General features: G+C 45.6%; 1 protein-coding gene across 2 annotated transcripts in view; it reads right to left on the reverse strand.

Moving 5' to 3' along the window:
- Window positions 1-20,449, reverse strand: part of SLCO3A1 (solute carrier organic anion transporter family member 3A1) — a 132,792-nt gene that overhangs the window by 12,654 nt on the left and 99,689 nt on the right. Inside the window, exons 3-7 of one of the 2 annotated variants that reach the window (XM_071754287.1) lie at window positions 16,341-16,439; window positions 12,734-12,997; window positions 4,641-4,805; window positions 3,080-3,278; window positions 2,068-2,206 (exon numbers count right to left, since the gene is read on the reverse strand). In XM_071754287.1, the coding sequence (XP_071610388.1) occupies window positions 2,068-2,206; window positions 3,080-3,278; window positions 4,641-4,805; window positions 12,734-12,997; window positions 16,341-16,439 (866 nt within the window). The remainder of the gene's footprint in view (window positions 1-2,067; window positions 2,207-3,079; window positions 3,279-4,640; window positions 4,806-12,733; window positions 12,998-16,340; window positions 16,440-20,449) is intronic. The other variant, XM_071754288.1, reaches the window with a different exon arrangement.

Consider the following 20,449-nt stretch of genomic DNA (forward strand, 5'->3'; position numbering starts at 1 on the left):
GAATTAATGTGTCTTCAGCCAAAAGGGGACACAGAGAACCAATGGCACCAAATAAACTAGATACACAAGTCAAAGACTTTGTCCACAAGAGTCACACATTCAGGAATGGATTGGAGGAGAAATTACTAAGGGTGCCAGAGCTCTGCCTATCAGCACTGATACTCCTAGGGCTCTGCAACCAGCTTAGTCAGTAAGAAGTAATGAAAAAGAAAAAACACATTGCTTTTAGAAACTGGTCGTAGTGGAGAAGTGGAGAGAGGCAGTCAGAAATGTCCAATTCATTAAAGTTAAAGAAAGTGAGAATTTTATGTCCCTGTAAAAAGCAACCCCTGGCTCATGACAAGCATTCACAGGACCCTCTAGAGAGGTCATTACCTGGATTATGGGGTTTAAAACCTGGTTTGGCAATTTGGTTTTGTCTCAGGGTCATTGCATGGCCAAACTGGTCCATAACTCCTTTTCCAGAGGATGTTATTGCTTTAAAAATCTGTGTTCAAAACATTACTGTAAAAGCCTCACAAAACAAAGTGGTGAAAAGAATTCCAAGATGATGACAAAAAAGCAAAATAAGAAAGAATAAGAAGAGAGAGGGCAAGGCAGAGTGGGGTTTTTGCTCAGAGATTTCTTCTTGCAGCACATGAGGTCAGGCAGTGGCACACTGGAGGGGCAGAGATGAATTTTCATTACTGTGCTTCTTCCAGAGGAGCTTTGCCCTGAACATCACAGTGAGGAGGTCACTCCTGCACTCCAGTAACTCCAGTCACAGCTGCTGTATTCTTGCTAAGGCCTTGGTGAACTTGTGAGACACTTTCCTGTGTGCCCTGTACAGGCTGGCTTCTTCTTAAAAAGATCATTTCGCCAAGCCAGGTGTTGACTTTTTTGGAGGGACGAGAAGAAAGAGGGGAGGAGCTAACACCGTTGCATGTGACACACAGCCATGAAGTCCTTTGTGGGGTTGCTGACAGAATCTTGAAACCACCCTCTTTCAAAGGCACCTCCAAGGCTGGAGTGAAAAGTGAGGAGAGAAGAGATTTAAGCAGGAAGAGCTCTTAGGTCATCTGGGCAGTGAGGCTGGATGTACTAGCAGTAATCTTGGAGCTCTGCTCAGCAGCACCAGCACGCTGGTTGTCTCTTTAGGGGCAGGAAGGGAGCTTTGATGTCTCCTCAAAAAAGAGGGATGAAGGCATGGGGGGACAATTGCATGTGGTGAGCACTGATGTCCCTGCAGCTGTGAATGGTCACTTAATCAGGCTGTCTTCCCATGGGCTCCACACAGACATTGGGTGGAGAACCACAAGAACCCCACCAGTTCCCACACACGGGTGTGGTAGGCACTCACTTCCAGCATAACCCAGAAGACATTAGCATTTTAGCAGCAAGAGTGGAAAAGCAGGCTTTTAAGATACTGTTAAAAATTCCCATCTTCTTTACACATAGATGCTATGGCCTTAGTTTTCTAAAGAAAAAAAATTCTTAGATATCAAAAGCTGAAAAATGCAGAATTTCTTTGGATGGAGTCGCCACTCCCTTGACAACTGCTCTTGCCACTGCCTCAGAACAAATCAGGGAAAGACAGACATGCAAAAGCAGCAGGAGGAAAGCTTAAACAAGGGCAAATTAAATCAGGATCTGGTCATATATGACTAGGAACCAGATTCAGGAAAAGAGCAAGAAGAAAAAGAATAAATGGGTTGAGGAGCACAAACATTGGCATGTGGAGAAGCAGGGAAACAGGGACCTGCAGGAGGAAAGAGAAGTTGTTCCCACATCCCAGGCTAGTGAGCTCTCATGGAGAATCTGAGTTCTGCCAGTGGAGAACTGTGCAGATCTCTTCTTGTGTTCCTCTCCTGGAAGAGAAAGACCAGAGAAGAAGGAGGATGGGAAACCCTGGCAGAATGCTGCCAGTCACAAAGTGAAAACCAACAGTGGCTCAAGCCTGTCCGAGGTGTCAGGTTTGCTTTTGGGGGTGTAACCACTGGTGGCTGTAAATGAGCTACCTTACCAGATATGCACTAAATTAGTGCACTTGAACTCACAGAACTGTTCCCAGGGAAAGCCCCCACTCACCGTGCTGCTGCAGCCAGCAAAGCAGGCAGATAAGTATGTGACCCCATCTGCCCCACAGACTGGAGTGAAGGAATCAGTTTGGCATTCACAGTTGTTATTGCAGGAGGAATATGGATCCAGAGATGAGGTTGGAGTTGAGCTGTAAGAAATACAGAAAGAAAAATTTTATCAGCCAGGAGTGTAATGGTATCAGTCAGTTTTTCCAATCTGCCGCACAAAGCTGGCTTTGAAAGGCAGTAGTTAAGGGAAACTACAAGAAGCAGTGGGCAGGCTAGCTGGATCCCAGCTTTAAGAAATCCAGGCTACATCCTCTCGCTGGGGACAGAAATGCCATGGCCACTATCCCTCTGCTACATGGAATCTAATGTGAGCCTTGGGCTGCCTTGGTACCCCAAGAAAACCTAAAGAGACACTGTGGAGACTGCTCTGTATTTTTCTAGACAAGTAACCATGAGCAACTGAGAGCCTGAAGTTGTGATCTGCTCAAGAGTTGCACACTGAGGAGAGTAAGAAAAGAAAATACAGAAAAGAAAAACTCTCTCCAAGTCCTGGAAATGCTACAGGGTACCATGTGTCTCATTCCTCCCATCAAAACGGGCCTGGAGCCACACATGCTCTCCCCTCACCATACCTGAATTTCCAGGCATCTGAAACCTGGCTCTACAATTTACCCTTAGGCATTTAAATTAACATGCAAAGCAATGTGTGTCCTTTGCTGTCAGGAGAAACCAGACTATGGGTAGACCCAATGCTACTTAGGTGCCACAGCTGCAGAATCTGGTTTGGCACCTTTTGATTGAACAATTTGGTTTGAACAATTTTAGCAAAACTCCATTGTCAGCTACAGGTACTCAGCTCTCACAGTGATGCATGGCATGAAAATCACCCAAAGTAAGATCTCTACATGACATTTCCTTCTCTGTGGTTGTCTAAGCTGTCTGCCAAGGACAATACTGTGGCTTTTAGCTGTTGGTAAGGCTGTGTGAGACCTGGAAGCTCTTTAGGGACTCACTTGTTTCCATAGGGAACAGTAACCCCTGCCACAGGTCCTGTGTCACATCCCAGGAACAGGAAAGACACATAGCAAGCTGTGGACACCAGGTTCACCAGCATGGCCATCCTGATGGCTCCCAGAGCAGACAGGCTGAGCTTCTTCACCAGGAGGCCACCCAGGAATATGCCCAGACATGCACATGGGATTGCTGTCATTCCTGCAAGAGGAAAAATCAGTTACTAACAAGCGCGAGTGAGGCTCAGTGAATGACACCATGACAGCTTTTTCCTTTCCAGCAGGGAGATCTGTGAGCTATATCATGGGAAAACCTTGTAATGACCAACTGCTGGAGTATCACCAACCTGGAGAGGGATGGATGCAAATGGGTATGCTGCCTTGCACATAGGAACCAGGATCTTCTTCCAATTCTCATCCATATTGGAGGGAGTTGCCAAAATCTCTGATACTGACCCACTCTAACCTAAGCAGCTAATGCTCCCTCCAACAGTTGGCAGACAAATAAAGTCAAGAATTTCCCAAGGTGTCTACAGGTTTTGGATGAGCCCTGCCTGGCACTAGTTTTCCCAACAGTCTATTTTGCAGATATTAGCCAAAAGTTGCATTTGAAAATATTAAGTTTTTCAAACCAGACAAACACCAGAAGATGAGTTCACCAGGAAAATAAATAACTGTCATGAGAGCAGCTTGCAAGCTCCTTATTTTGGTATTAAGATTCACCCATTTCATGGTGTCCCAGTTTTTGACAGATCACTGCCAGCTGCCCATCTGGCAAGCTGTGGTTGCAGATCATCCAAAATCAATTCACAGATACCTTAATTGGTTGCTGCCATGAGAACGCCTGTCATAAACAAATTGCTGGGCCTGCTTGGGAATGATCAGCAGGAGAAAATAAATGAAGATCCTGCCTGTGCATCAGCATCTTGACAGGGAATGAATGAGTGAATGAATGTTGAGAAATATATATGGGAAACTGCAGCAGCAGAGGCTGCTCAGAGATAAGGGGCATTTGAAAGACAACCAAGCTGTACTAGCTCTGGTATTTGAACTGCTGACTACAATTTCCACTCCAGTGGGAAAGGAGGGAAAAGAGGAGAAACTGGGCTGCTTAACCCAAATGGAGATGGGCTAGAAATTCTGGGATATCTGAACTATGAGATCCATGGGCAGCCCTGTCACTGCAAGCAACTGCAGTCTTGGGCAATCCAGTGACCCACTTTGGTTGGGATTTCTGTTGTATTTCAGGGGCACCACAGACTTTCGTAGCCTGGATGTATCTTACCACTTCTCCCACAAGAGGCTCAGCTATAGGGGAAGGGATTTCAGTGGGCTGCAGTGGAAAGTGCTGTTGAGGAGAAAAGATGTCAGAGATCTGCCCCAGGCTCTGCAGCCAAGGCACAGCTGGAGCCCAGCACTCCCACTCATGGACACATTTCTATATGCTGGGCAGGTCATTTTTTGGGCAGCCTAACCTGTGCGACTGCTTGTGCTTCCCAGCCATGCTGAACACTTTTAAAGGCCTTTTGACATTGGAGCTTTGGTGGCCCCTGGGGATACTCACCCAGGAGCTGGTTGGCAGATGAGGTGGTGAGGTTGAACTGCTGCTCCAGGTACTTCCCCAGGAAGGCAGCAAAGCCAGCAACCACAGCAATCTCCATGCAGGCTGCCAGGATGATACAGGTGAAGACAGGGTTGGAGAGCAAGTGCTTAGTTACTTTGGGGATCACTGGAAGAGAAGAAAAAGGAAGAAGTTTAGTGTGCTCTCTACTTGAGGCACTGGAGGTGCCTTGCTCTGACCTCCTGAAGGACAAACTCATTTCAAATCAGGGGTAATTTTCTACTCTGCACAGACAAGCTGGTTGAAATGGGGTAACACCAGAGTAAAGTGAAACACCAGAACAGTGTCATCTAAAGATTCAGATCCCAAGAGAGTGCAAAAAGAAGTCATGTATCATTATGTTTACATCTTAGAGATGATTTTGAAGTTGTGAAGGATCAGTGCTTTCCAATATTGCTTTTGTTTCCCCCATAGGGAGTTAAATCAAAGCCTGGCATTCTTTCTCCTTCATCTTTCCCTACCTGCTCCCCATGAAAAACACTGGGCCAGCTGATGGGTGTCACGAACACTGTAATCAGCACTGCACAAAATCTTGCAAGCCTTCAAACACAAGCTACCCCACCTCACACTTGACCTTTCCTTCTCCTGCCATCCAGGATTTACTTCGTTTTCTTATTCCCATGCAGCACCGGCTCACTTGCTGAGAGACACCTGTAGCAAATTTGGGTGCAAGCTGAAATTCTCCTGCTTAGCCTGGAGCCAGGGCCACCACAGGCAAAAGGGACTTCATGGCTGGGACACATATATTAGCCTGAGTGTTCCCTTTATATAAACCAGAGCTCCAGTAGCCAAGCAATACCTTCCATGCAGTCCCTACCCTAGTTGGTGGCTTCAAGAGTGGCAGAGGACACACTGAGCTATTCACTGTGTAAGATGCAGACACACTTGCTTTAGTTTCATGGCTCCATGCTCCTCCCTCCTGAATCTTAAGCATCCAGAGTCCTCTTCTCCAAGCCCATCTCTATTTCACATAGGCAAACATGAGTTACCATACAAAGGGAATCTGGCTAATGAATCAGATAGCACATTTTCTACTTCAGTGAACATTTTAATTATTGCTGAGATAACACAGCTTGAAGAGCATACCAGTACAGAAGAGAGCCTTGCTTTGTCTCAATACCTGATGACTAATTTCTCCCTGAATTAAATGTGAAAATCATTAAGTTTGAAAATTACCTTGCTGAAGTGTAGTGAAGCCTCCATGGACCCCTATTTGCATTTTGAAATTCCATCCTCTATAGTGTACCAGGGTCTGGCAGATGACAGATTTCTCTGGTGTTGACTTCTCTTTTCCCTTAAGTCTTTTTTTGCACGGGCCTCAGCAAGTGAATGCACAGCTCTTTGTCAAGGCTCTGCTTGGCTTCCCTTGGTTCTTTCTTTGGGAGGGTGTCAGGCAGAAAGGGTTATAATTAGGTTTGATCTAATATTTTTGGAAGGGGCGACTCCACAGTTTCTTGTCTCTTTATATCACAAATGTTTTATTGTGCTGTATAAAATTCTTACTTCCTGAGGAGTTGCTGAAAATAATGAAGGTGCAGGAGGCATAGTAGTTTTTAGTGGAGCAGGGGGAAAAAAAAAAGAGAAAAATACTGGGAGGGAAGAACAGGGATGGGGGGGATTCAGACGTGGGTAGATCTAAGAAGCCACCTGCTGCCTCCTTCAGTTCTTTGATGGCCACCTACAGAATTCCCCATTCTTGCCAGGAAAAGGAGGGAAAATGCAAAGGTGGACTTGGCAGTGTTTAGCTCAAAAAGCCACATTTAAGGTATTAATGCCTGTTGTGTCTCTGGAGTTGAGTTGGTTCACGACTTGTAGATTCCTCGAGATGTAACTTTGTGCCAATTCAAATGGAAAGATGCAAAGGTCTGCCTCTAACTTTATCCACCAAATAATAAAAATGACTGTCTGTCTTTTGCAGGAGGGAATTAAAGATCATGGACATTTATTTCTGAAGTTGGCAAGGCTGGTACTCAACCACCATGCATCACAGCAAGGTCAAAATCCAACCTTTCTACTTGGCAATGGACAGCAAAAATTTTGCAGAGCGATTGCACTGTCTCTCACTTGAGAGGAGGCCCTCCTGACTGTCTTGCCTGGCAGCGCTGGGCTATGAATCCCAACATTTGTCATTACTTCTCATCCCTGTGTGTCAGGGTGTGATGTTTCTGGGACAGCTTTTGTCCTCCACTGCACCACCTTCTGCAACAGGAATCTGTAATAGCTGGAGGGCAGAAGACAAAATCCAGTGCAAAGGCAAGACAGGCAATGCCTGGCAGCCTCCACCATCTCCTCAGCCAGGATCACCTCCTTCCCCTTTCATTTTCTAAGGGAAATGACAAGAGGTTCTCCATAGAAAAGAATATCCTCTCATCTTGCTACTGCCACCAGGTAAGATAAATCACACTGACACCTGCTGCTGCCTTAGCTGTCTCAGTTCTTGGGATGAAATACCCCTGGGAACAGAACTAAAAATCAGCAGTGAAGTTTCAAAATCTCTCAGTAGACTAGAGTGACGTGCTTTCAGGTGCCTGGGATATGGTGCTGGGTATGGAGGGGGAACGGAAAACATCTGACAGGGGACAGCAAAGCCCTGGGGAACACACCAGCTAAGCATGGGCTTCCTCACTGGAGACAATCTCAGCAAAAGTTGTGACAAAAGTTGCCCTGCACCTTGTTGGTCCAGAGGTCAGCTGAATGCTTGGTAGCAGCATTTTGGTCTTCAGGATTCAGCAGAGTCTCAAAAATCTACCTCAGCCTCTTCTCACTGCTCAGGTACTTAAAAGCCAACTCTTCAGAGCATCCACACTGATCATCCATGGGTTGGGAGGAACCCAGGAGGATGTCCTAAAGCTTTCAAGACCCCTCAACTTCCCACCTTTTAACACCCCAAGCAACACCTGGGCCAAGGCATCAAGCAACCTCCCCATCTCCTGTGTGGGGCCAACTGTAGGGGACTGGGCTTGACAAGCAAGCACATTTACATACACCAAGTAGCTCTGATTTGTCACTAAACATTGGGGAGTACCAGGGATAATTGGCAACCTCATTACAAGAGGTTTAACTACTCTCTAGAAACAACAAACTATAATCATCATGTTGGTGCTTGAAATGAATTGCTTGGAACATTACAGTCACCAAGGCCTCTTTTTCCAGTTGGAGCACCCTACAGAGACATGTTTTCAATTTGCAGTAAAGATGAGGAACACAGAAAGCAAAGTAATACATCAGAGGGGGGGTTACAGCCCAGTCCACCCAGGACAGTACAGTGAAGAAAAAATGATATGTGGTGTTGAGCCAAAATATGACTTCCTAACAGCAATGTAGGCAGCAAGTCTCAGATTAGAAGACAAAAGGCAAAATCTCCACCTGACTTGAGGAATGAAGGATGAAGAAAACAATGGAGACAGTAAGAAGAAAACAATGGAGACAGTAAGAAGAAAACACCTCCTAGAAAGGGGCAGCTCCTATAAAAGAGTAGATCAGCTTTTGCCCCAAAGTGTGCAGGCTGAAGGCCTCTGTGAATTCATCAAAGCTTCTGATAAAAAGGGTGAGGATGGCTTTGAAACAGCCAAGAAGAACCTTCATCAGCAAAGCCCTCATGAAATCCAAGCCAAAGGAAACCTGGAGACTGACAGGACCTGATGTGGGGCCTTTTATGGTCACTAACCATCCCCTTACCTAAGATTAGGATTTCTCAGCAAGTCTTCTAAATCCAAAAATGTCTTGATATCTGCCTGGATCTGGGCCAAAGGCTTACCACTGTGGCTGTGAACAAAGGAACAGATGGAGCCCTGTCCAAAAGACCGACACTATTACTTATTAGAGCCATGAATTTAAAACTACTTTGTGTTAGCCATTAATCCCACTCAATCTTATGATCTCCTACTGAAGATAACAGGGTCTCCATGGCCTGGGACCCCCCCTTGCACAGCTGGGAGCTTCTGACCCAGTGTCTGCCCCAAGAGAGCACTTTTGGGGACAGAAATCCAGGATTCAGAGCAGGTCCCTCTTTAGGTATTCAGTAGATTGGTACACAGAGCAGGAAGGAACTGAACAGAAGACAAGACAGCTGTCAGCTGTACATCCCAGCTCTCCTCTGCTCTTGGAAATGAAGCTGGACAGAAATCAAAATGTTTCCAAACCTAGGGAATTTGCAGTTTTGAAATTAATTTAATTCCACAGTAAGTTTTCTTTTAATTCCTGAGCTTCTTTTAATTCCTGAATGAGCTTCTCTCTGCAAACCTGAAGGATTCTCTGTCAATTTCAGTCCCTCTAGGTTTCTAATCTCTCACTAGACAAACAGGCAGAATGTAATGAATTTCTGATTTGAATCATTGCAAAACAAAATGCATTTAAGAGCAGACTGTTTCAGGGGTGTTCAAGATAAAATTTGTTCAGCATTCTGAAACCAAATTTCATTAGAACTGACCACTCAATTCAGTAGAAGTGACATTTTTGAATGGGGGAAAAAAAAAAAAAAAAAGATTTTAACAAAATATTTCCAAGCACATTCTGGAGCAGGTGGTGGGTTAGAGGCAGTGTGTTAACACTGAGTGAGAGGGCAGATGCTGGACAGACATGAGCAGAGGGCACAGGTGCCCTGACACAGCCGAGAATTATCTCCAGCTCCACACAGCACAGAGGTCCCACCACAGCAGACCAGAGGCAGGAAAGCAAATTCAGCCCATGCCTGAATTGTTTTCACAGACCATATGGAGAGCACAGGACTGGAACAACCCTGCCATGCTGCCAGGCAAGAGCAAAGAGCAATGGCAGTATTTATCCATCCTCTCCCTGCTATTAACCCCTCACTTCCCTGTGTACCCAAATGGATTTGAATTGCTTAACTGAAATATTCATCAGGTAAAGTGGTGTAGAGTTCATATGCCAGTGTAGCAAGGGTAAACACCTCCCAGGATTCTTCCTGAGCCAACAGGACCCTGCCAGTGCCACAGAGAAGACCTGTAGGAGCAGATGTTCACCACCTCTGCTTGCTATCATTGCCTCTTCACCTTAAACCATTCAGAGACACAGTTTTTACTTCCAGCTTGAAGCTCCTCCTAAGGGTGCTGCTTCTGCTGGTATGAAAGTACCCTGCAGAAAGAGATGCTGTGGCTTCCAAAAAGCTGGATCCTCCCTCCTGTTTAGACCTTGACAGAGATGTGAAATACATGCCTACACTTTGAGCAGGTTGCTTATACATTAGACTTAGCTTTCCTCTTAGAAAGCTGAAGACTCTCATCCAGCTCTGCATTTCACTGTCTTTCAGCAAATCTCACAGTGTCTCGAGCATCCTCCCCACACACCAGCCATGCCATGTCACTTGCTGACAGCCGTGACCCAGCTGGGAGCATCTCTCCAGCTGATGCCACCCTGCTCCTCTCCTGTCACAACCACTAAACATGCAGCAGCCTCTGCAAACACTTGAAAAAAATAAAACAAGAAATAACCAAACCTCTTCGGTTGCCCAAAAATGAGAGATGGTTCAGCCTCCAAGGATGCACCAGTGATACACTGTGTGCTCACACGACCAACTCAAGGAAACAGCTCTTCCTCTCCACACTGTGCACAACAGATGGATTTATGCCCAGCACCCATCTGCTCAGCATCCAGCTGCATAGGCAACACCTGCTAAAAAGCTTCAGAATACATGCAGACTCCAAAGAGAGAAGCCATGGCTATGCATGTACTTATATATTTTTAACCTCTGTACATAAATATCTAGTTCTTTTTATCTTAAGCAAAACCCTAAACAGTCTAACTTCCCCCAACGGAAACCTTATACAATCAACAAATAGATTAAGGATTACAAGGTCCTGCCACATATGTATATTATGCATGTATATTTTTCAGTTGCTGGCACAATAATGTATACATGTAACAGGGCTCAACCCACCACCTTTAACACTGGTCATCAGGAATGAGAGCAGCACATTTCCCTTCCCTGGCACGTGTCTGAACATCTCCTCCAGGCAGGCCCTTTTGCAAACAGGACTCTTGACCACATCCCAACTGTGACAATAGTGGCAAGGGACTTGAAAGGAGGTGTCAGCTACCAACACTGTGTGACAGCCTCAAAGGTATAACTATAAAGGTCATTTCCTGTCTGATGTGATGTAAACTGTATTTCCAAGTCCATCTACAAAGAGACTTCCAGAATACTGACTGATTCAAAATGGGGTTACCTGCAATGAAAAGTCTAACGTGGAAGATGCTGGTGCCTCCTGGTACTTGGAATGTGGCAGTTCCATTTCTCTACTTCAGTGAGCAATAGATGCTCTAGCAACACCCTTGTGGCCTCCCTGTGGGCAGGAAACTCAGCTTGCTCAGCACCCAAGGCAATCCTTAAGCAGCAGCGCTGCCCCTCTGTGCAGCAGGGACATACCAGATTCTTTCCTTTTTTTATATTAAAATCACAAAAAAATTCCTGTGTCCATTCCAAAACCTCAGTGGGCAGAAGCAGAGGCTCTGATAAGTCCACGACAAACACCACAGAATCATCCTTATGAATGCACCATGGGAAAAGCCCATTCCTCAAACCTGAGAAAATCTTTGCAACAAGGACAAAAGGGTGGAGAAATTTCTTTTACTGACAAATTTTCAAACAACTTATCCCTTTATCTTTCTTTTGAATTTCCTCACTAAGTCAAAATTCACATCTGTGACCTTCTCTTAATGAACAACCACATCACCAATTCAAGGGGTTTGTGTTTTTAAGAAAACAGTTTTCCAGCATAATCACTTTTTCTTTCCCACTCTCACGGCATTCAATTCCCAATTAAGGTGACTGTACAAGGACTAAGTGACTTTGTCCTCAGTTATCAAAATGCATGAGGCAGTGATGAAACTTGCTCTGCCACAGCAACAGACTGGGAAGCAGCCACCAGTGCTATAGAAAAACCCTCTCAGATGAGGGATTTCCCAGTGCAGCCCTACAGAAAGGATGGATATCTGCCCACACCCTCCCACAGAATGCTGGATCCTGACCTTACCTTAATTAGAGCCAGATCTAATTCCATCACTGCAGGACACAACGTGGGGTTTTCTACTCTAATTTGCCACAAGCCACATTCCAGCCTGTCACTTTGCTGCTATTCTGGTCCAATATCTACCTCTTCCCCCTCTCAGTTTAAGAGCTGTGGTGGTGCCCAGCATCCCTGCTTTGTGTCTGGGATTGCACTAAACTGCAGAGCGGATGCCAGGAAGTCCCAATTCTTTTTAACTGCCCTTGCTGGCTTGGTCTCTGTTTTGGGAGGCAGAAGGGAGCAGGGCAGTAGACTGGACAGAATTTCACAAATTGCTTTGGCAACTGTGTTCCTCTTCATTTTTCTAATCAACTCTACAGGACTATTGTGCATTTCTGAAGCTTTGTAGTTTTAAAAAAACCCCAAGTGTCAGAGTGGAACAAAATCTCTTTCAAATGAGGACAATGCCAGAGATAATTAGAAGCTAGAGACTGAAATTTCAGGATACTGGATTTTTTTTTGATTTTTTTTTTTTTTTTTTTTTGGAGGGTGGTACAGTTTTTTAGTGGTAGGAGTAGAGAGCCCAAATTAGGGACTGATTATAAACCCAACCAGATGTTAGCCTGTTGCTGACTCTCCTGTGAAGATAGATGGAGAGAGTTGGTTGGGGTTACTCAGAGGAGAAGGCTCTGAGACCTTATTGTGGCCCTCCAGTATCTGAAGGGCTGCAAGAAAGCTGGTGAGGGACTTTTTAGGATGTCAGGTAGTGATAGGATGAGGGGGAATGGATTCAAACTAGAGGAGGGTAGATTTAGATTAGATATTAGGAAGAAGTTCTTCATCATAAGAGGGGTGAGACACTGGAACAGGCTTCCCAGAGAGGTGGTAGAAGCCTCATCCCTGGAAGTTTTTAAGACCAGGCTGGACAGGGCTCTGAGCAACCTGATCTAGTGGGAGAGTTGGAACGAGTGGCAGAGGGGGTTTGAACGAGACGATCTTAAAGGTCCCTTCCAACCCTGAAAATTCTCAGATTCCACGATTCTATGACTCTGGGGAGAGGCAGTCTCTCACCTCGGAGCTGCTGGAAGCAGGTGGTGCTGCTCTCCTCATCCAGAGGGTGCCTCAGGACCCCGTTGCTGGGCTTCGCTCTCTCATAGTCCCTCTCGGGAAGCATGGCCTGCTCGCTCTCCCCGGCGTGCTCCGGCCGTGGGGGCAGGGACTGTGGGAACCCGAACATCGGCAGGGACGCGAAGAAGAGTAAGGCACCACAGAGCAGGAAGCCTCCCCACCACGCACCGATCCACCGAGGGTCATCCGGGGTGATGTCCAGCTTACCTGCAAGGACACATGAGACACCTGAAGGGCGATTCTCAGACCACAGCGCACTCGACACCTGTTCCACTTGAGCCGCCAGTGTGTAAGGGACCTGGGAGTTTGGGTTGAGAGGAAGCTGAACGTGAGCCAGCAAGTGTGCCCAGGTGGCCAAGAAGGCCAATGGCATCCTGGCCTGTATCAGGAACAGTGTGGCCAATAGGTCCAGGGAAGGGATTCTGCCCCTGTACTCAGTGCTGGTGAGGCCACACCTTGAGTCCTGTGTCCAGTTGTGGGCCCCTCAGTTCAGGAAGGAGATTGAGGTGCTGGAGCTGTGAAGAGATCCAGCACAAGTCCTGTGAGGAAAGGCTGACGGAGCTGGGGGTGTTCATTCTGGAGAGGAGGAGGCTCAGGGGAGACCTCATCACTCTCTACAACTCCCTGAAAGGAGGCTGGAGCCAGGGGGGGGCCGGGCTCTTCTCCCAGGCAGCTCTCAGTAAGACAAGAGGGCATGGGCTTAAGCTCTGCCAGGGGAGGATTAGGTTAGATATTAGGAAAAAAATTCTTTACGGAGAGGGTGATCAGGCATTGGAATGGGCTGCCCAGCAGGGTGGTGGACTCTCCATCCTTGGAGGTTTTTAAAAAGAGACTGATATGGCACTCAGTGCCATGGTCTGGGAACCACAGTGGTTGTGGATCAGGGGTTGGACTTAATGATCTCAGAGGTCTCTTCCAACCCATCTGATTCTGTGATAATAACCTCCAAATCCAGGAGGTTCTTAGGACAGACAACGCATCATGTTGTCTATCTAGAAAGTATGCCCTGCAACACCCTATAATCAGAACTTCTCTCCAGAGTCTTTGGCTCTGCCAGATCTTGGAAGCTGTCATGTGCCAGTGTCCCATGTGCTAGCACACCAAGGTTCTGCACATCACTGTCCCAGTGTGTGAAATGTGCACATACAGCTGAGAGACCGACTGGCACAAAGATCTGCATGGAGAAGCACCAGCACAGACAAGGACACTGCATCTCCATCCTGGGTTACACTTTTTCTCCAGGAGGTCAATATTCTCTCTGGTTTGAATTTGCAATTCTTTTCAGCAAAGGAAAGATGGGAAACTGTGTATGTGTGGAGGGTGAAACAGTGCTAATTATTCAAACAGAAACCAAGCCACTGCACCAAATCATCAAAAGAAATAATCAGAAAGTGAAGAAATGCAGTGTAAAAGCCAATACTGAGAGGAGACAAGGAAAAAGAAGGCACTGGAGCCTCTTTAGGGGAACAAAAATAAGCAACAGGAGAGAAGAAACTGTGTTCTTAACATGAGCCTCACTGCCACAGCTGCTCAATGAGCTGGTGGAGGGTGCCCAGAGCCAGAGCTGACTCCTGGGGGAGACCCAGCTCTGTGTGGCTGGAATAACAAACTCCTCTGTTCATGATGTCTGTCTGGTTACTGCCACTCTGAAAAATCTGTCTCAAGTGAGGCAATCAAGCTGTCTCTCAAGCAGATGGAAGAAAACTCTTTTCTCCTTAGGGAAAGTAACACGTAACTCTAATATATATAGTTTGAAAAACAGCGTTTTGGAAGAATTGGATTCTTCTACTGTTATTTCCTCCTGCCTGAAGAGCATTTTTTTCAAGCTCCTGGGACCACAGCCTCATGAAGAGTCTTATCAACTGAACTCTTCCTCATATCCCTTTCCTAAAATAGGTCCCTTACGGAGGGCAGTGCAGCAGTGCCATCCCACACCCCCTGCCCAAAATGGGGAGCAAGACAGAATTCAGTCACTGCAATTTGGTCCCCTCAGGCAGCCCTGAGCCAATAGCAACACGGAAACTTTTTCTCATACAAAAATAGACAGAGGCCATGTGTGCCCCAGCCTCTGCGTGATGGGAATGGATCCCAGCCAAAGCCAGATGGACCTGCAGCTGGAAAGTGTGATACCTCCCCTATAACCTGTTGAGCCACAGCCCCTCCAAAGCTTGGCAGCCATAACTCTCCACCAGTGTGCTCTGTGGCTTCATATCTGTCCAGGGCTTTTTTGGATGTAAAGACGGAGTCATATCGTAGGGTACATCACAATCAAATGAACTTTTTTTAGCTAGGCCTGCATCTTGCCTCTAATGGCAACCAGCCATGGATGTTTATGTTTTCTTCTATAAACTCATGCTTTTTTTTTTTTTTTTTTCTTTAAACTTTTAGCACCCTGTGTTGAGGAGTTGGAAGAGTAAGTATCACACCCATTGGGAGAATAAGTATCTTCTTCTGCAAGTCCATGTTTTGGCATGAATTATACTCAATGGTCAAATATGTAACAGAGTTCAGGCAAGCTCCTCTGACTACAGGACTTGTGAGTCTTTGATGTATCTTTGCCAAAGCCAAGGAATGAAAATGGGGCATGTGGTGTTTGACCAAGCTGCAGCTAAAAGTCCCAGCCATCCAAAATGACACCTCTTTCCAGCTCAATAAGTATTACTTAGATTTATTCAGTGGCCACGTGCCTGTAAGGCCAAGAAGATAGAGCTGCACAACTCCGTTGAGTCCTGTAAGGTTTAACTCCATCTGAATGCATCCTGTGGAGATGCATTTGGAACATCACAGAACTGGAATGCACCCTCAAAGGGGACACCGGCCCTGCAGTCTGTAAGCTCAGATGGAGCTGAAAACTGTGAAAAGCATAGGAACAACTGGGTGAAAAGAACAGAACGTCAAGTTTGCTCTTTACAGCCTGTTACACATTGCCCTCTAATGGCACAGAGCACACAGTGCAGGTAGTATTAAAAGCAGAATTTGAAATTTTTGTGTGTTAATGAACAAATTGGGAATAATCTGGTTTAATTAGCACTGCTGTGGGAAAAAGCAATAATGCTCTGGGACTGCAAGTGTCTCTCCAGACAGGGTAATTCACAGAAGGTGCTGGGCATGGGTCTTTCTGTTTTGCCTCCATCAGAGAGCCTGAACAGTCCTCCCTGGTCCTGGGAGGTGCAGTCTATTCAGATTTCATCCTGTGGGGTGCACAGAGTAGCCCTGGCAAGCCAATGTTCCTGGCTAGCCAGTGTGCCCTGCCATGGTGATATTTTGAGCTGTTATTTAAGATCTGGGCTGAAATCCATCTTACAGCCAAAAAAGAAAAAAGACCATGGAAAGAAATAAATTTTAGCCACTATGAACAGGTTAGATATTGGGACAGAGTTGAAAACTTTTGAATCCCAGTCTTAAAATGCCTCTAAAACTGACAACTATACATGCAAGAGATACCCAAGATAAAATGAGAAATGGCTTTCAGCTTTGCACCATCAACATTTTTGTCCTGCTGATACAACATGAACGTATTTAATTTGAAACCAAACCCAGTTCTCCTTACTTGTGTCAATGAAGACAGCATCCACATAGATTTTGGTACAGAAGGAGCCCAAGATAAATCCACAAGCTGGTCCAAATACCAGCATCGTAAACAGGATCCCTATAATGAAAGACAAAACAGAAAATTAGTACTAACCACAGGTTATTCAATCTAAGCTGGTTGGCTTGTTTCCTGCAAGATGCTTTTGCCTTACTGATGCCAAATACATAGGGGTATGTGTCAAATGCCTCAAGCAAAAGAGCATCCTAAATCACAGAATGTTAAGGGTTGGAAGGGACCTTGATGCTTTTTGCTTTTTCATAGCTCTTCAGGAAAAGAATAGATGTAGCTGTGATAATAATAATGAAGGATTTCTATTGATCTGAGAAGACACTGAGGATGTTTTAGTCAGCTAGCTGCTCTTAAAAAGATGTCTTCCTCAAAAGCACAGGGTAAAGAAAACCTGCAATATCTCCACAGAGAAATCTTTGCCACGTCCAGCAAAATTTCTGGTAGACAGGGTTATTTGCAGAATTTAGTGTCATCAAATCTACAAAATGCAGAATTGTCACAGACTGCTGGATAAAGTCCCTCTACAGAAGTAGGAACACTCTTCCAAATCTGTGAAGCCATTTCCCCCATCATACCCACGTGGCAAATATTCCTCAAGACTCCCAGCTCTTCCTACCTTCCACAACAGCTCATTCCTCCTGCAAAAACCTGCATGAAATTGCCAATTTAATGCCAGGTGAACAGCAACAGAGTAAATAACTTATTTGTTTCAACACAATACTTAGAAGCATTTATTCTCACTCCCATTTTGGCCCTGAGCTACAGGCACATTGCCAACTCTCAATTATCAAGGCCAAGAAAGGCAGCAGGACACAGGGATAATCCAGAAAAAGAAGCAAAGATAACAAAAAACATTTATAAATTAGACAATAGAAACATATTTGGTACCTTCACATTTAGGATGGAAAAATAACAGAAGTCTCTAAGGACCCTTGTAAATGGTGTTCTGAAGGAAGCATGGGCGTGTCTGAGGAGCACAGAGTGGAGCTAAAGCCTGATGGTTTGCTCTGGGGCCAAACATTGCTGATGGACCCGTGTGCCTGGTGAGGGGAGCCACTCTTTGGGATCCTCAGCTCTGCGCCAGCACCAGTCTCAGTGATGTAGCACTTTGGAAATATCCTGTGAAGGAGCTTATTCCCATCCAGGTGCTTTGCCTGCTCTTCTTTGGTGGGAGGGTACACCCTCCAGCTCCAGATCTTTCTGGGGTGCTGCCTGGCATCTTAGTGCACGTGTAATGCACTCTATCCCAGCTATCTCAGCCCTCAAGTTCCTTAACTGGAAACTTCTAATTCCCCATTTTTCTCTCTCTGCATTTCTTGGAATCTGGAGAAACAATCAGAGTCGCAAAATCCGCCCAGGAAACCACACAGCTTAGCCCAGCACAAGAAGGTGTAATGGTCAGAAATAACTTCACCTGCATTTTTAAAATGCAGAATGCAAACTAACTCCTCCAGGTTTGTGACAACGTGACTTGGCTGGATTAATACCTAGGTGCAAAGCAATTGTGTTTGCAGGCAACCACTCGTGCAGTAATTCAGTGGGTTAATGCCTTCACAGCTATCACCCACAGAAGCAAAAGGGAGAAAACAAAGGTGGTGGGGAGGACAAAAACATCAGGTCATATGAGCCACAGGAGAGTCACCGCTGTCAGGGCAGTGGCAGAAGCTGTGATACCTCACCCCATCTCAGCTCAGCTCACATTCATGGCACCACACTGCAGACCATGCTGCCAGACAAATCAGTCTCCAGGGTGTCTGCCCAGGGTGTCCATGCCAGCGGCAGAGTAAAAGCCATCTCCCCGTCCTGCAGTCACTTTGTCCCCAGGCATGAGTTTGTGCTCCATGATCCAGCAGCAAGTCAGAGAATTTGGGGTCCTCAGTCAACAAAGCTGTTTAGGAAGCCTGTGCCTTACTCCTCCAGCATCAATAAAGCTTCACGTGGGAGATTCCAGTCCCTGGTTACCTGCACAAGCACTTTGTGCCATGTGAAATGAGGGAAGGGAGTGCAGAAAAAAAGGGATTTTTTTTTCCCCAATACAGCCAGCATCACCTCCCTCCTTCCCAGCCCCGAGACCTGCCCCACTTGAGACTATAAATCTCCCAGTAGCATTTTATAACATATCCCATAGCTTTCTGGTCACTAGATGGCATTAGTGTCTGTCATTCAACCCCTGAGCAAACTGCAGAGCCAGCTGGGTGATGGCACAGCCCACTCCAGGTCCCCAAAAACCACTGGGTTCCTGGGGTCTCACAGCCTGTCTTGCTGTGCCCTTTGGCTGTTTGTATGCAGGACATGACAGATTTTAGCACACACTGTTCTCAAGCTGTTGAGTTTTCAGTCAAAGAGTTTAAACAACGGCATCTAACAGAGGAATGGCCAGAAGTTTGTCCCACGATGATCTCTCAACCACAGGCAGGGTCGTCAGAACGTGTGCATGAAGGTAAAACCCCAGAAGTGTGTTTCAGGAAGCAAAGGGGAAGGTAAAAGATGATCTTCACCAAAACAGGGAAGATTTTTCCCCACTTCCCAAAGCAGAAGAGAGGAGGGATCTTTGGCTAGGCAGGGAGCTGCCTGCAGAGGCATTTAGCTCAAACAAAAAGCAAACTGCAAGAAAGCTGTGGCCAAGTGCAGGTACCCAGAGTGCCACTTGCAAGAGGTGACTGCTCCTCACACTGTTTGCATTGTATGGCAAACCACCACTTCAGGAAGGAGCCATGGCCTTGGTTATTAAAATACCACATTTTGTATCCTGGTGGCTGCAAGCTGGAAAGTGTTAGTTGCTCTGAAATGTCCTCACTAGAGGGCAATGTGGGATAGTGCATCCCCTAAACAAGGAACCAGGTATCTAAGATCTTTCAGTAAGATACTAAATTATTATTCACCTCTAGGCTAGCTTAAGAAACCTTCATGTTAATTGCATTTTTACTTTTTCTATAGTTTGTCCTAAAATCAAGAAAACAACTGGCCCACCTCATGCCCTTTTTCTTATCTTTTTTTGAGACTTCAACAAAATCTTGCTGTTGCAATAATAGCATTTTACTCTTTAATCTCAGAAACCAAGCAGGTTTTGGATAAATGCTCTAGATGGATAATCTAGGGAACATACAGAGCCAGACCATACTCAAGGATCGATGGAGCACAGTGGGCTATGAGGCAACCAGGACATCTCTGTGGAACTGAAGGCTCAAAAGGAAATTACCCAAGTTAGAATCAGCTTAAGACACCCTTCCTCTTCCGAGAAATTCTGCACAATTGCTAATTGCCCCTTTCCACATCATCCACCTAGTCATGCCACCATGAAGCTGCTGCTTAATCAAGAAGGAGGCCCAGCAAACACCCTAAGTTGTGAGGTCGCTACAAAAAATAAAGATGTGCTGAACTGATGGATGGCTTTAACCTTACTTGCTAGGTGTTGTCCATGTTTCCTTCTAACCTTGAGATCAGTTTGATTTAATAGAGCTAGAGGGAATTAATACTAGGAGCAAGCAGATCAGAATCTAATGCTGGCTCCATCAGACTTGCCTGAAACTCCCACTGATGACCATGTAACTGGTGATCAGTATAGGATGCTGCAGCCTCTTCCCTTTCTTTCTCAGCCTACAAGTTATTTCTATTGCTTACAGCAACACATTCAGTAATAAACATCCTCCTCATGAGGAGGAATAGAAAATATCCAACACTGCCCTGCACACAAACATTTCTTGCTCTGCAAGGCTGGCTGATGCTCCTCAGAGGGGCCTGTGCTTGGTCCTGCATCCAACGTTGCAAGGAAGACTGAGGCTTTTCTTTTTCCCAGTGTAGTTAGCCCTACACAGACCAGTCAAAACTAGAAAAGAAAGGTTTTCCTTAATGCAATTTGCCATTTGTTTAAAATTTTTTTTTTAAATTTTAATCTTAGAATTATTTTCTTAATTTTTTCCAAAGTATGGCCAGTGTTAGAAATAAGTCTAGCACTATGAATTTAAAAAGAAAGTGACCTTGCTTTGGGCCAATTCAAACATTTTGTTTGATAACTTGATTCATTTTCATTTTTTTGGGGGGGCCCTTTAAAAGCACAA

Source organism: Heliangelus exortis, chromosome 11 (genome assembly GCF_036169615.1).
Source record: "Heliangelus exortis chromosome 11, bHelExo1.hap1, whole genome shotgun sequence".
Classification (NCBI taxonomy): Eukaryota; Metazoa; Chordata; class Aves; order Apodiformes; family Trochilidae; genus Heliangelus; species Heliangelus exortis.